At 38.9% G+C, this 16,820-nt stretch overlaps 1 protein-coding gene across 1 annotated transcript; it reads right to left on the bottom strand.

Annotated features, from left to right (window-relative positions):
• Nucleotides 1-10,130: 10,130 nt before the first annotated feature.
• LOC126372484 (uncharacterized) lies at nt 10,131-11,470 on the bottom strand. The gene is made up of 2 exons (XM_050018282.1): nt 11,320-11,470; nt 10,131-10,939 (listed from the first exon to the last, which is right to left on the bottom strand). Exons 1-2 carry the CDS (start codon nt 11,408-11,410, stop codon nt 10,308-10,310), a joined length of 723 nt encoding a protein of 240 aa, XP_049874239.1. The 5' UTR covers nt 11,411-11,470; the 3' UTR covers nt 10,131-10,307.
• Nucleotides 11,471-16,820: the final 5,350 nt, after the last annotated feature.

The following is a 16,820-nucleotide window of genomic DNA, read 5'->3' as shown; positions in this document are numbered from 1 at the left end:
GTTGGCTAGTGAGATGGCCCATCATGTAAAGGTCCTATTGATACCTATCTAGTTTGTGATTTGATTTCTCGACCAACGTATGAATCCATGTTTGTAATCTTCGTATGCGGAAAGCCGAAAAGCATATCGCGTATACAATGCAAATGAGCCGTGGTAACTCAGATGAATGTTTGACTCTCAATGTGAGTTCGCAGGTTCGCAGGTTGTGCTGGGAAGTACAGGCCCTAACCAATGATTTCCTTACTGTTTGTCGAATTCAAGTTTGGAGCATAAACGATTACTTGGGGACTAATAAGGCCACTTTTGATGAATCATAATATGTTCCTATTATGAATTGAATTGCAAATCGTAAAATGGGCACTTATGGATTTTCATATTTCAATTCAAATATGAATTTCCCATTTTGACAGTTCTCTAAGGAAAGTCGTAAAATGGCCAACTTTAATTCGGGCGGATTTAGGCTGATCAGCGCTGTAGGAAAGCGTGAGGAAACCCACATACCCGAGAAATGCTTTTCGGGGGTATGTAACATAAACCTGCATTGGGCTGGTTTTTGTCTTCGCGTGTGGAATGTCAGACAGGCAGACGCTTCTGTAAAAAACTCGACCTGTCAAATCTTCAGATTAAGTAAACGGACCCTGTGAAAAAAGGTATGCGGAGACTATATTATACTTATGATGTATATGTTACTTAATCATCATCTCCCTAGCATTATCCCGTTTTTCACAGGATCCGCTTACCTAACCTGACAATTTGACAGGCGACTGCCTGTCTGACCTTCCAACCCGCGAAGGGAAACTAGCCCAATACAAGTTAGATCACATTCCTCCGAAAATGCATTTCTCGAGGATGTGGGTTTCCTCACGATGTTTTCCTTCACCGCTGAGCACGTGATAATCATTTATGATCCAAACATGAATTCAAAAACAAATTCGACAATCATTGGTTTTGGCCTGTGCTGGATTTGAACTTGCGACCTCAAAGTGAGAGGCAAGCGTTCTACCAACTGTGCAACCACGTGTCAATAACTAAATAAGAAGGTAATACCTATAACCGCTGTTGACATGTTTTTTTTCTTTTGAGAAAACCTTGCGTGAATACATCACGTGTCCATTTTTTTTTATAGCCAATACCTATGTTGTTAATATTAATATACATCTTCTAATAATAAACTTCAACTAAAGGTTGTTTGTAACTGAAATTGATAAACAAAACATAAGTACTTACCTATAGAGTTCGCTTTGAGTAGGTACATAAATACCACAACAATCACAAGTCACAATCATTATAGAATGTACAGGGTGCTATATCAGTCGCTATACAGTGAACAATGACGGGGATGATTCAGATCATGATTTAGAGTTTTCCATCGCAAAAGTATGGAACTGAAAATAATTTAAAAAAACAATAAAATTTTCCGACGAAAATTCCTCATGGTATCAATTCAGAATCATGGTCTGAAGCATTCCTTTAATTATTTGTTACGGTGCAACTAGCACCCATACGTACTTGTATGGCTACCTGTAATACTTGTACAGGGTGTAAGTGACACCGTAACGAATACTGAGGGGGGTGATTCAGCTCATTATTGTGAGTTAATATCAAGTGGAATTTTCCATCGCAAAAGTATAGAAATAAAAATCAAAAAAAGAATCATGAATTTTGCGACGGAAAATTTCACTTGATATTAACTCAGAATCATGGTCTGAATCATCCCTTTGAGTTTTCGTTACGATGTCACTTACACCTATATAGCTCCCGCTAGCACACATACTCAACCCTACTCAAAGGTCGCATGTGTTACAATCATAAAATCTCGTAAAAGATGACTCCAATACTATTCTCAAAGTAATTATCTTCATCACACGACCGGAAATTTACTCCAGTAGGATTCTTGTAAGATCATTAGTATGTAAACTGTTACGACTAGTTGAAACTCATAAATAAACGACGCAATACAACCACAATGGATCATTGGTAGTGGAATCGATTAGTTTAAATATCCCATGGAAACATAATTGACAGTGCTGTTTTAAAGTTCTCTCTGAGTAGATGGGCTAGTAAAATGCTGAAATTCATAAATTTTAATTAATCATAATAAAAATAAAATTATTTACATAAACAGCCTATATATGTCCCGCCGCTGGGCACAGGCCTCCCCTCAACCGGAGAGGGTATGGAGCATACTCCACCACGCTGCTCCACTGCACGTTGAGGGATCCTATGCCTATATCCGACTAAATCGGGGGCCCGTGTTGCTCTATGAAACAAAATTATTCAGCATCGTACGCGCTGTGAGAATTGACAGTTTTATGTGCGTCATTATTACAAATTAGGTAAAATCGAATTTAGTTTTTTAATTTGAATTTTTTGATGACGTCATCTCGTTGCCATAGAATAAAGAATAAATAATACTAACGTATAGAGCGACTACTCTGCCCACCATTTTAGTCTTCAATCGTATGGGCGTCAGATGTCACACACACAGATGCGCGTGTACGATAATTTTATTTTATTTTATTTTATTTTATTTGGGTAGCTTACAGCCTTTTTTACAAAATGAATACTTATAAATACAAACAAATGCCAATGAAAAGCTACCACAAGTGAACATAAAACATTTTAAAATGTCCATACAGACTCAGATACAGCCAGAAATTAAATGATAATGATAATGTGTAGAGTCGGTGTAAAAGGAGGTGTCTGTAATATACCAAAAACACTACAAAAACATAAATTTTATAATTATGACAACTAATGGCTCATAATTTTACCACTGTTTACAAATAATTCGCTGGGCTCAGTGACTGAACGTCCGAACGTGAACTTTTGCTCTTTGATTGTACCTACCAGCAACGCTTTTGCTCTACGTGAGGAGGAATTGAAGCAACTAGTATCTAAAGATGGGAAGGACCTGGATTTCCACCAACGAACAATGGAGTTGCGTGGTGGAAATCTCTAAGCGTCCTATCAATGTCATCCTTCATCGTAGGAATATACTTTTGGTCAATGTTCGCCTGAAGTTGTACATAGTGGTGCTAATTCTTGTAAACACCATCTAATTTTATTTTAAGTTATATCTGTCATTTTCCTATCCGCCGAAAAGGAATGGGACGAGTAATCGACAAGCATAAAATTTATGGAACACACGTCAATTTTAAGCACATATCTAAAACAGCCCTATAAAAAAATTACATTGGCTAATAACCCAACAGAATTAAGTTGACAGTCACGTCAAACGGTTTGCATACCAGCGAGATGCCTTTTTGATTCGCCCGGGTTATTCATTCCCCCTAAAATTAAGATTTGTCAATTATCCGTCAGAAATCAGAACCATTTATTCAACGTAATTATCATGGATAAACTTGTTGAAGGTCAATATAACATTTTTGAATTTACGTCATTTCGCAAGGTGTTATGGCTGAGGAGAATGACAAGAAACTGCATGTTGCTGTCACTTTCCTTTTCGGTGGATAAGAAAATGACAGCTATAACTTAAAGTAAAATTAGGATGTGCCTGCAGGAATCGGGGCCAGTGTGCGTTTATTTTATATTGAGAACTTTTCCCGTACTCTACTGTGCGCGTGGATAACTGACGTTTTACTGTGGGAGTGTTCTACATAAAATGGTAACAATATCGGCTGGTCACGACTCAGGTAATGCATCGCGCTAATACCACATCCGGGTCTAACGATTTCTGTGGTTTTAAAGATAAGTATATAGAGTACATAGGTACCTAGAGAATTGTTTATTTATAGGTTATTGCAATTTTTTGCTAAAATAATTTGTCTTATTGACAATGGCTAAAGGCATAAATTTAGATTCGCCAAAAATTTCAGATACGTCAGCGATGATATATATAACACACCTGATAACCATACTCTGTTGTGTACAAATGTTCATCACGCCTGTTTACCCGAAGGGGTAGGCAGAGGTGTACAGTATATACATATACATAGGTGGCGAGCCTATTGTCATTAACCGGGCAAAAATCCTGGAAACCACGTGATATCAATTATCTAAACTCATTATCAACTCATGTTTATTTATGTACCGAGTAGTGTTGGGTTCTTACCCGGAAAATTCCCGCGTTTTGGGAATTTTCCCAATTCTGAGGGAAAAAACCCGAAAAATTCCCATTTCAAGGGAAAATATTTTTTATCGCATATATTTGTATTAAAAGTAAGGATTTCCAACAAAGACCATTTAAATATAATGTATGCCTACTTATGCCCAATTTATCTTCTGTCGTAGTGTCGTATGAACTCTTAAAAAACTTAAAGGAGATCATCGGATTTCGGCCCAGAAGTTAAAGTGCCGGCCAAAAAATAATTTTGCTATATTCCGTTAGATCTTATCCATATGAGCATTTATTACTATGGCACCAAAGCTGTAGGGTCAATATCTTCGGTTTTATTCGATTTTAAAAAACAGTATTTTTCATACATTTTTGGTGAAAATGTAAAGTGCCGGCCAAGTAACAATAATGATATTATACTTAGAACTTATCCGTCTGAGCATTTATTACTATGGCACCAAAGCTGTAGGGTCAATAATTAATAAAAAAAACTGAATTTTCATACATTTTTGGTGAAAATGTGAAGTGCCGGCCATGAAACAATATTTGTATATCCCGTTAGAACTTATCCATTTGACCATTTATTATTAGGGCACCAAACGTCATTGACCATTATTTTGACTTTTGTTGGACTTTACGTTATAGTTTCTGTGTGAAAAGTGCCGGTCAGCAAAAAACACATGTCAAAGCTATCGAGAAGATACCTGTAAACATTATTCACTATGACAAAAACATGTATTTTGACCATTAATTGTTTGGCTTTTGTTGGATTTAAAAAAAACTTGATTTTTGATTCATTTTGTATAAAAATAAAATATAACAGGCGCGTTATTTAAAGGATCGTCAGAATGTTTATTACTATGGCATTAAACGACTATGACCAATATTATGAACTTAATTCGATTTTCCAAAAATCAAAAAAAAGTTTTATCTAGTGATAATGGAACTATCTTGCTAAAGGCGTAATATGGTGGTCGTCTTTTGAAAAATAGGTTTGCGTTTGACCACTACCTTACCTGATGGTGATACACGCTTAAGAAACTACTTTTTTAAAAGAAAAGTGTATACAAGGAATAAACAGTGGGGTGATAGAGGTACCTACTATGTTATCGGCCGAGTAGCACCAGGACATTGTGATAGGCATACTTGCAAAGTACAACTACCCGACTCCTGTTTTCCCTAACAGATACTTCAGACGTCATGCCAAAATACGAGTTTCGTCACTAGATGGCAAGCTTATCTTTGGAGGGTGGTAATCATTTACGGTCAAGGTGAATCAATACCATAATTCAACCTAAACTTAGGCCGTAACGTTGAGTCGAATGCAAAAACTACAGCCAACGTCATATCTAAAATCAGATAGTATTAATATAGAAGTTCACCTAACAACACACAAAACAAAAACACAAAGTATTTATCTGACTAATAACTAGTCATTGGGAAAGCTCTGCTTGTTGTCATTGTTAAAATGTATAAAAAAAAGTTTTTTTAAAAAGTCCAATAAAAGCCAAAGTCGACATTTGGTAATATAGTAAAAATACGTCGTTCAAGTCGTTTACCAAAAGATTTGACTTATTTTGTTTTGCTGGCTGACATTTTCCCATTTGAACCAAAACGGAAAGAGAGACAAATAAAAAGTCAAGATAACGGTCAAAAATGTTTTGCGCCAGAATATTAAATGTTCTAAAGGTCCTTTGTAATCCGCCGTATCGCATTTTTTACCCAAAGCACTTTATTTTCATACAAAATAAATAAGAAATCAAGATTTTTAAAATACACTAAAAGCCAAACTAATGGTCATACAAGTTTGGCGCTATAGAAAAAAATGTTAACAGACATCTACTCGATACTCTCAACATGATATTTTTGCTGGTCGGCATTTTTCATATTTAAACTAAAACGTAAATTCCAATAAAAGTCAAAATAATGGTCATAGATGTTTGGTGTTATTAAAAAATATTGAGAAACAACTATTAGACAGATTCGACGTATTTTTTTCGATGGCCGGCATTTTAACATATTAACCAAAACTGAAAGTCCAAATAATGGTCATAGAAGTTTGGCGCCATACTAATAAATGTTCTAACGGTCCTTTGTAATACGCCTGTATACCTCTTTTTCCCAACGGACATAATATTATTTTTTACAAAATGTATGAAAAGTCGAGATTTTTAAAATCCAATTAAAGCCAAACTAATGGTCATACACGTCTGGTGTCATAGTAAAAAATGTTCAGAACAATCTACTCGAAAGGTTTGACACATTTTTTTTCTCTGACCGGCACTTTCAAATTTGGGCCGGCCAAAGTATGGAAAGCAGATGATCTCCTTTGTAATATATTTTGAATGGAATTTTCGATTTTAATAATTCCATGCAAAGATATCTACATATTATAGGATATATAGGATGCTTTTCGCACGAGAGAATGTCATCATCGAGGAGCAACATGGTTTTGTGCAAGAAATTGGGAGGCACGAATACCTACAGATATTATTTACTTGGACTATGAAAAAGCCTTTGATCGAGTTCCTGTCACACCATTGATTGCTAAATTAGAGCCCTTTGGAATCAGAGGCAATGTCGTGAAGTGTATTGAAGACTTCCTGTCAAATCGCACATTCTCTGTGCGCATCGGAGAATTTTTTATTTTATCTCTGTTCCCAGAAAAGTCCTCAGCGGTGTGCCGCAGGGATCGGTGTTAGGACCTATTTTATTCAGTATCTACCTTACAGATCTTAAACATGGTATCATGTCTGATATATCACTCTTTGCAGATGACACGAAAATAACGGGGAATCCACTTATTAGCCATAATATAATCCAAGATGATCTTGATAGAGTAATTGCTTGGACCCGAGATTGGCTAATCACATTAAACGTAGACAAATGCACTGTGTTGCATGTTGGCAGTAACCACCCCACGTTGAGTTACACCATTGACTCAAAACCTCTCGAGTGTGTTAAAAAACAAAAGGACCTTGGCATAACGATAACACATAATCTAAAGTGGGACGAACACATTATTGGAATCACTAAGAAGGATAACTCCCTCTTATACATAAATAGAAAAGCTTTTTATCATATAGATACGGAATTGTTTCTTAGGCTTTACAAAACTTACTTACGTCAGACCGCTGTTAGAACATGGGTTTCAAATATGGAGACTTTACTATCGGAAGGACATTGCACTACTAGAGAGAGTCCAAAGAAGAACAACAAAGATGGTGACAGTACTGGCTGGCCGGAATGGACCTTAGCGGGGGCCGCAGGACTCTCACCTCTGGCTTGCCTTCATTGGCCAGCCAGAGTGGGGCGTTAGAGCTATACGCTCGCAGGGTGGAAGTGAAAGATGCATAAGTCGCGAGTTGGTAAGGCGGGTGAACCGCCTCGCAGAAAGCGGTGTACACCTCTTGACACGCTGAGATGCTCACAACCATGTTGCTGCCTTGCCGTCCAGTCGCGTCGGCGTCGGCTAGATAGGTGGCCCAACCAGTGAGTGACGAGTCACCGCCTGCCCAATGTATCTCTGTTATTAACATTGGTCGAGCAGGCGCCATAGTCCCCCATAGCCCCAGTATATAGGTTCACTAACCCCCAACCCAACAGCCCAGTTCCTTTTGTTCCCATAATCTGCAATAGTCCTACACGAACCAGGGATTGTCTTTGGGTGCACTCCCATAGTGCATACAGGGATAATCGCCGGTTGGTGTCACAACACATTTACAGTAAATTGTCTTAAGGGGCCTCTACGTGTTGGCTTCGGCCCCACGCACGCCTTCCAAAAGTCCGGGACTCCATGACAGACCCGACCCGAGACATGGAAACGACATACAAATAATAATAAGATTAAAAATAATTAAATAAAAAATATTTTCCCATGATTCGGGAATTTTTCGGGTGTTTATTTTATTTTCCCATATTTTCCCGATATTTTTTCTTTCCCACCCAATTTTTTCTTTCCCTGCCCATCACTAGTACCGAGTAAGGAATGCAATAATACGAAATTACTATGGAATTTGTATGAAAAAGCACACTGTGACGTCATAGGAGATGTGATAAAATGTCGTACTTATTATTACCTTTTTCTTGATTAAAATTCATAAATAAGTTAAATAGAAAAAAGAAAATGTTTTTCGTTAGTTTTAAGTAGGTCTGTTTTTATTTAATAATCGAATGTCATAATTTATCTTCAACTCAATTCCGATAACGCAGGAGATTCCGAATTCTAGGTACCTACTTACATACTTATTCGATTTTTAAATGTTTCACCTTTATTTCTCGAACACAGCCATTATTTTTTTCTTAAAAACAGTCTGTATTGTGGTTTCCGAATATGTTAGTTCCAGCCAGTGACCTCGTAATTAGGTAGCAAGTAAATAAAAATATTTCGGAAGTGAAAACCCATTTGAAGTTAGGGATTTTTAGTGTATGTCGTCATAATAACCTGCTTTTGTTATAAGCAACTAGAGGTTAAGTATTTTTTTCTTTGTCATGTTTTTACCTTGTCAGTTAAATGTACTTAGGTAAGTACATGAAATAAGTAGGTATTTTGGTGTCAAAAGATTTGTATTGTTGTAATGAATGACCTTACACTCTTGTAAGTGTCTTATTTACTAATATCGACCTCCGTGGTTGAGTGGCTGAGCGTTGGGCTCACGATCCGGAGGTCCCGAGTTCGAATCCCGGTGGGGACATATCACAAAAATGTAATGAAAAAAGTGGGATCACAAAGTGGATCCCTAGTTTGGTTAGGACATTACAGGCTGATCACCTAATTATTCAAAAAGTAAGATGATCCGTGATTCGGAAGGCACGTTAAGACGTTGGTCACGGTTACTACTTACTGATGTAAGTAAGTAGTCGTTACACGAGCCATGTCAGGAGCCTTTGGCGGCTTAATAATAACCCTGACACCAGGGTTGATGAGGTTGGTAATCCACCTCACAACCCACACGATAGAAGAAGAATACTAATATCGCTTCAATGAGGGATTTTCCGGGCTACGTTTCCCAAAGATAAAATACAGAGTTGCCTACTTTTCTTCTACTACTTTAACTTTCTAATTTCATTGATAAGAAACATAATATGCATCTTTTTTCTTTGTTTTTGGGTTTAAATGATGACCCTTGTTACCCGAGCACAACACATCTTCCACCCATTATTATTCTGATCGAAATAAAGAGAAGCAATATAGGTAGCAACATAATTCTATACCATATTTGATCCAAATATTAAGGAACAATTATTGTTATATTATATGCCTCTGATATTATATTTTTTTTTAAGTAGCTCGGTGGCGCTGCGGTAAACGCGCTCGGTCTGCGATTGTTGAAGTTAAGCAACTTTCGCAAAGGCCGGTCATAGGATGGGTGACCACAAAAAAAAAGTTTTCATCTCGAGCTCTTCCGTGCTTCGGAAGGCACGTTAAACTGTTGGTCCCGGCTGCATTAGCAGTCGTTAATAACCATCAATCCGCACTGGGCCCGCGTGATGGTTTAAGGCCCGATCTCCCTATCCATCCATTGGGAAGGCCCGTGCCCCAGCAGTGGGGACGTTTATGGGTTGATGATGATGATGATATTATATTATATTTTTGAATGATTATGTACCCGAGCAATGAGATGTAGAGCGTCATCAATATTGTTTTTGCAGAACGTAGCCTGGATGGTCCCACAAAACATAATCGTGGACTTCGGTTATTATATCGGAAAAAAGTCGTTTGCGCAGAATATTGTAGTGCGCAAGTGCGCGCGCCTACACAGGTTAATATATAGATATCGCACTCTGGAATACCTAACCTAATGTAGCTTTCTACTGGTGAAATAATTTTCACCATCATCATCATACTGGTGAAATAAATTTCATCGATTCAATAGCTCCAGAGATTACTTCCTATAAACAAACATCACTTTTTATATTATTATTAGCACAGTATTTTTTACTAATTGCTTGACCAAAGATAGATGGGTATAGGTATTATCCGCATGGATTGATATTTAGTTTTTTGCGATCTCATGCACGATCTAACATTATATTTTTTATAGAAACTAAAAACAGTTTAGGCTTTATTTATTTTATTACTACACAATAGTACAAAATTTACACCTAACATACATTAAAACTTTTTGAGCAGTTTATGTTTAGACGATCTGTATTGTTAAATCATGACTGTTTTTTTCCGTTAATTAAACTGGTCGAAAAGTTTTTCTTTTACAGGTTTATTTACTTTTTATTGTCTTTGTTTTTGTTGTTGATATGTTTTGTAGTCCTTGATATCGGGTGTGGGCATTCCGTAAGCGGTGGCGTGGCTGGTGGCGACTCCTCCTCGGCCGGTGCTGTAGGCGTTGGCGATGGCGGTGGCTCCACCGGGGGCGCCTCCCCCGTTCCTGCCCCACCCGAAGAACATCGGGAAGAACGCCCCAGTTGGCATCTTAGGCTGCTCCTCGTCTTCCTCGTCATCAACAGGCCGTTTCGCTTGCTTCTTCTTTGATACCTTTCTTGGCTTCTGTTCTTCTACTTCCTCGACTTCAGGTTCAGTCAATTCTGGCACTACAGCTTTCACTGTGGTGGAGAAGACTTCGGTCTTCTCCGTGGGGTCGGCGATTTCCGTCGGTTCCGTGGCGGGTTTCTCTGGTATCTGGTTTTGAGGGTAGTAGACTTCGTTTTCTTGTGGGAGGACGAAGTTGGGCTCCTGTGTCTGGCGGCGCCTGTCGGGGAGGTAGTACTGGCTGGGCTGGGCGTCCTCTGGCGGCTTGAACATGAAGGCCGCCATCCCGCCGCCCACGCGTGGGTTGTAGTACGGGTTGTAGTACCGGCTCAGCACCATGCCGCCACGGCTGTTGTCCGATGCACCGTACGATACTGTTGACAAATTAAAACATATTAGGCCATTGCAATAACTGAATACTATCGGTAGTTAGTACATCGGGGTTATTTTCTTATTAGAGATCTTGATGCTTTTGGAATTCGACGTCATTTACTTTTGTCCAGCCAAGTAGCAAATCTACAATAAGTCACGTCAAAAAGAGTAAATAAAGACGTCATCGTACAGTTTCTTTTGGAAACAAATGAGGCGATGGATTTAGATAATTACTTTTTTTTCAACACTATAATATAGAGGTAGAACAGTGATCATTTATTATCAGCTTACATTACTGGATTTCTCATCACATTTATAATTTTACAAACCATAATGCTTAGAGCAACTCTTGTGAGCATGGGGAAAATACACAAGAACTTACGTGAGTCGACGTTTCCATAATACGGGTAGTATGGATACGCGTAAGCCTCTAACAGCGCACAACTTAAGAACACAAACGCGATAACTTTCATTGTACTTATATATTTTTGAACACAGTTCCCTATGGAAAACAAGGGTGCTGTTGTGAGTGAAGCCACGGAGTGTATGTCCCTCACAACCAAATGCCGCGTTATATAGTCTAGTCTGTCTGGACTCATTGGGATGCGAGGCACGGCGCCGCAGCGCCCGCGCCGCTTTGACCGTCATTTTACATGATTCGGCTTGTTCCCAACCGTTACGGCAACTGGACATCCTAGTAAAGGACTGGCGCATGCGCAACACGTAACCAATCTATCAGAGGAACCGTTCCTGTTATTATCATTTCGGGGCAAAACTGTCTTTTCGTTTCGGTGACTCAAGATCTGACCAGGAGAATTTTTATGGAGAATTATTTCGGGCATAATTTGCGAAACGTGTAGTAGACGATGTGAAAAATTAAAACTTTATTCATCCATAAACAAAACAGTTGCTTACAGAACAAAATATAGAAACAAAACAAAAATAAAATTAAATAAAACAAAAACAAATAAACAAAACTCAAAATAAAATAAATTATGTACAATTAACACTAAAAAAGAAACTGAAAAATGATCGTTTATTTGGAACGATCATCAATTGAACATCGAGACTTGTTTACTTCATCATCTCCTTTGCGGTATCCCGTGTTCGCAGGATCCGCATCCCTAACCGGAATATTTGACAGTTCCGGTCTTTTACAAAAGCGACTGCCTGTGTGATAAATTCCAACCCGCGAAGGGAAAACCATTTCAATACAGGTTAGGTCACATACCTCCGAAGCGCATTTGCCGGGAATGTGAGTTCCTTACCATGTTCTTCAACGTTGAGCAAGAGAATTATTTATGATTCTATAAGTACTTATATGAATTCTAAAATTGTTGGTTTAGGCTTGAGCTGGAATCGAACCTGCGTCCTCACAGAGACAGTAAAGCGCTGTTCCAACTGGGCTAACAGAGCTCCTCCAAGATACAATTTTAGTTCATTTCTACAATAATAATCCACCCCGAACCTCAATACCGGAGTTTCACCAATGAGTCTTCTTCTATCATGTGGGTTGTGAGGTGATTACTAACCCCATCAACCCTGGTGTCAGGGTTATTATTGAGCCGCCAAAGGCCCCTGACATGACTCATGTAACGACTACGTACTTACATCAGTAAGAAGTAACCGGGACCAACGGCTTAACGTGCCTTCCGAATCACGGAGTCATCTTACTTTCGGACAATCAGGTGATCAGCCTGTAATGTCCTTATCAAACAAAGGACAGCCTCACAAAGTCAATTCGACAATGTCCCCATCGGGAATCGAACCCGGACCTCTGGATCGTGAGCCTAACGCTCTAACCACTAGACCAAGGAGGCTGTTAATCTACTACTTTGGAACTAGCATGCTCTACACGTTGGCTGAGAAGAAAAAGCGGCGCAAGGATAGCGTTGCCAGATTTTTTTTGCCAAGTCGGGATTTTGGAACTTTTTGAGTGAAAAAAGCGGGATTCTTTCGTCGAAAGCGGGACATACTAAAAAAAACGTATATATATATATATATTTTTGAATATTTATCTTTTAATTTGAGTTCAAATTACGTTTACGTGATAATAGATTGCAAAAATATCCATAGAAAATGTATTTTAATCATCATCATCATCAGCCCATTAACGTCCCCACTGCAGGGGCACGGGCCTTCCCCATAGATGGATAAGGAGATTAGTATTTTAATAAAAATATGATATTTTTAATCAGGTTTACTGTATCGTTAAATAGTTGGGTCTTATTCGTCTTCTGAATAAAAAAAAACGGAAATCAAAATCAAAATTTGGAAATTTTGACCACACTTGTCTGTGCCATCCGCCCGCGCTTTCTCAGTACGTTGCACGCACGGTTATTTCCGAAAAGCGGGACTGAGCGTGTCCCGCGCGGGACATTAAATTTTGATTTAAAAATCGGGACGTCCCGCCAAAATCGGGACGTCTGACAACGCTGCGCAAGGAACTCTTTAACAGCACGGGTTTTTCTGCCGTTCAGCCGTGTGAACTTTGAGTATTGTTGGTCTATAAATATAGGGTATTAACGTGCTGGAAGCGTGCACATTATGCTGCGGCCGCGTCTGCCCTGCATAAATCGACCTACGTGGCATGGCAAGGAGGTTCATTCATGACGATTTATAAACACTAGTATCCAGTGTTTACTAGGGATTTAATGTTTCTTGGAAGTTTGAACTACCACTGTGTCAGATATGCTTAATAGACTAGGAAAATGTTCTTGTACTATTAAAAAGAAAGAAAGAAAGAAACATTTAAAACTTCCGGACACCACAGACACAGACAGACAGGCACACAGACAGTGACTATCGGGTCGGTCTTACGGTGATATTGGCCCCGATTCCTGCAGACACCTCCTAATTTTACTTTAAGTTATACCAGTAATTTTCTTATCCGCCGAAAAGGAAAGGGACGGATGATTGACAGCTCTAAATTAATGAATAACTCGGGCGAATTAAAAAGGTATCTCGCTGGTATGCAAACCGTTTGACGTGTGCTGTCAACATAATTCTGTCGGGCTGTATTGGCTAATGTAAAATTTTTAGACGGTTGTTTTAGATTTGTTATTATTAAGCCGCCATAGGCCCCTGACATGACTCATGTAACGACTACGTACTTACATCAGTAAGTAATAACCGGGACCAACGGCTTAGCGTGCCTTCCGAAGCACGGATCATCTTACTTTTGGACAATCAGGTGATCAGCCTGTAATGTCTTAACCAAACTAGGGATCACAAAGTGATTTTTGTGATATGTCCCCACCGGGACTCGAACCCGGGACCTCCGGATTGTGAGCACAGCGCTCAACCACTGGACCACAGAGGCCGTTAGTAGGTAATTAACTCATTGCTAATACATAAAGTTCCCTTTATGAACGAGTTCATGTTAAAAAAGTTCTTTGTCAATTCATATTCTGCTCCATTAGACCTAGGATTTTCGCGCTTAGGTTTTGTCTAAGTTGGTAGTTATATATCTAAATAATATCGTTATCAAGAATGCCATTCGTTCGATTTGGTATTGCAACCACGGGTTCGTTGAAGCGATACGATCAAACGTCTACAATTTGCGCGATATTATCTGCGCCTGCGACTCAGATCACCCGGCTCATAACAGTCAAATTTACGGGACTAACAGCCTCTTATGCATTATTAGTAGTTGTAACAGGCGTCGTGTTCCCTGCTTTGCATATTGGATGTCTTGCTCTAAGTTAGTTATTGCTGACATAATATACTATGGCTGTTAAACTACTATTCTTGTTGACGCTAATAAACTGTATACACCTGTTAAGTTAGGGTTATATAAGAAGTCTTAATTGCAGCCGTACTCTTCATAATTACATTTTCAATCTTTATTTTTTATTTTAAATAACGAACATCTCATGCGCTTAAAACTATTGCAGCTTCTCATAATCTGTATAGCCGGGGAAAAGAATTTATATATGTATATTTAACGTGATAATTACCTATTTTCTCATTACTCTGGTACATAATTATTCATAAATACAATATAATGGCAGAAGCATATATAAAAATACTTGTTGCTTGATATTTGGATCACATTATGTATAGAAATATGTTGCTACCTATATTGCTTCTTTTTATTTTGACCAGAATAATAATCGGTGGAAGATGTAATTGTACCTGGGTGTAATAAGAGGGGTCATAAACACAAAGATATTCAAATTCAAATTCAAAAATATTTTTATTCAGTAGGTAACATAGTTACACTTTGAATCGTCAATTTTTACATAACGAACGTCTCATCCGCCTAAAACTACTGCAGCTTCTCACAACCTGTATAGCCGGGGAAAAGAAGCTGCAAGAAAAACCTCGGCACAGGGCCTTAGACGTTCTTTAAAAAAATAAACATAAAGATAAAAGATGGATATGTCTGTTATCCATGAAATTAGGATATTAAATGAAAGAAAATGTTTACAGCGCCATGGTTTTGAGGAACTTAGCCTGGAAAGTCCATCGTTTCAAGTTTGGTGTGCAGAGGTTAATTTATTTGTTTACCACAATCCAGATACCGAACATAATCCTTGATAATTGACACACGTTGAACCAGCAGCTCTGCCGGAAACATCAGCAATTGGCATTAGTATGATTATCAGGAGTCTTGGTTCACGCCAGTTGGATTGACAAGTAGTTTAACTTGCTATTACCATACGGAGCATGTTTCGTACGCCGAATAAGCACAGAATATATGATCTGATTCCATTAATACTGACTCTTCCTTTTAGATCAGCCTGATAGGTGAATTAAAGGATTACAGTCAGTAAGAAGAATAAAATACTATGAGTAGACCAGTCTGGGAGCTATCCCACTCTCGTCAGAGTACTGCCGGGCGGAAGGCAAGAGGGAAACCACTGCCCTATTTTTCCCTAAAAAGTAGCATGGAAAATGCTGCACCGACAAGAGCGTGGCTCTTAAATTGATGATGATGATAGAACGGCAACTCTCCGCTCCCCACCAGCGTCTGAGCTAGGTTTACCTCACCCCCCCTCGAACATAGTTTAGACTTGAATCGTATGGCGTCAGACGTCACACACACAGATGCGCGCGTACGGTAATGTCAATGTGTAGTGTCTATGTAAAACGAGGTTGTTTGTATGAAGTGTCCGGGGTGTGCAGGAAGGCAAGAGGGAAACCACTGCCCTATTTTTCCTTGAAAATGTAGCATAGAGAATGCTACACCGACAAGAGCGTGGCTCTTAACTTAGTGATGACAGTCAGTAAGACTCCGTTCGCCAGTATCCGTTTCGGAGGTATGTGACCTGTAAATTAACCTAACCTGTAATGGGCTGGATTTCTTTCGCGGAATGGACGGTCAGACAGGCAGTCGCTTTTATAATAAATCGGTGCGCAATGTCAATAAATGTCAAATAGCAATATTGCTTTTTAGGCTGTTTGCTCTTCTATTCTGTCCGTTCCACAATCAAAATAAATCGTGTGTTATCTCTCGCGCATGCGCGTTGCATCGCACGCGCAGCCGGCAGACATAGCGACGCGCAGGCACAGATCGCGTGATATGCTATCTACTACTAACAGTCGCTGTTTCTGTTAGTTTCCAAGAAAGACGCGAATTTGCTTACATTTTGTATTTAAATGTACTTTTTGTTTTGTATTTATTGTCTTGTTAAAAAACTGCAATTTTAGGTGGTTTTTACATTGCGTATCTGATCTACATACATACAAGACCTATCTACTGAGATAACTCGATAAAAATGGGTTATGAAACTTATTAGTGGACATGATGTTATTATGGAGCGAATGACGTCAAGATAGAGACACCCTTTGTCTCAGCTCAGTCTGCGCCGGCGCATTCAATGCATATTTATTGACGTCAGAGTGCAATGAAAGCGTACCGATGCTTTGGTACCAGGG

Source organism: Pectinophora gossypiella, chromosome 2 (genome assembly GCF_024362695.1).
Source record: "Pectinophora gossypiella chromosome 2, ilPecGoss1.1, whole genome shotgun sequence".
NCBI lineage: Eukaryota > Metazoa > Arthropoda > Insecta > Lepidoptera > Gelechiidae > Pectinophora > Pectinophora gossypiella.
Note: the sequence above shows the minus strand (reverse complement) of the source record. Positions and strands in the feature narration are given on the sequence as shown.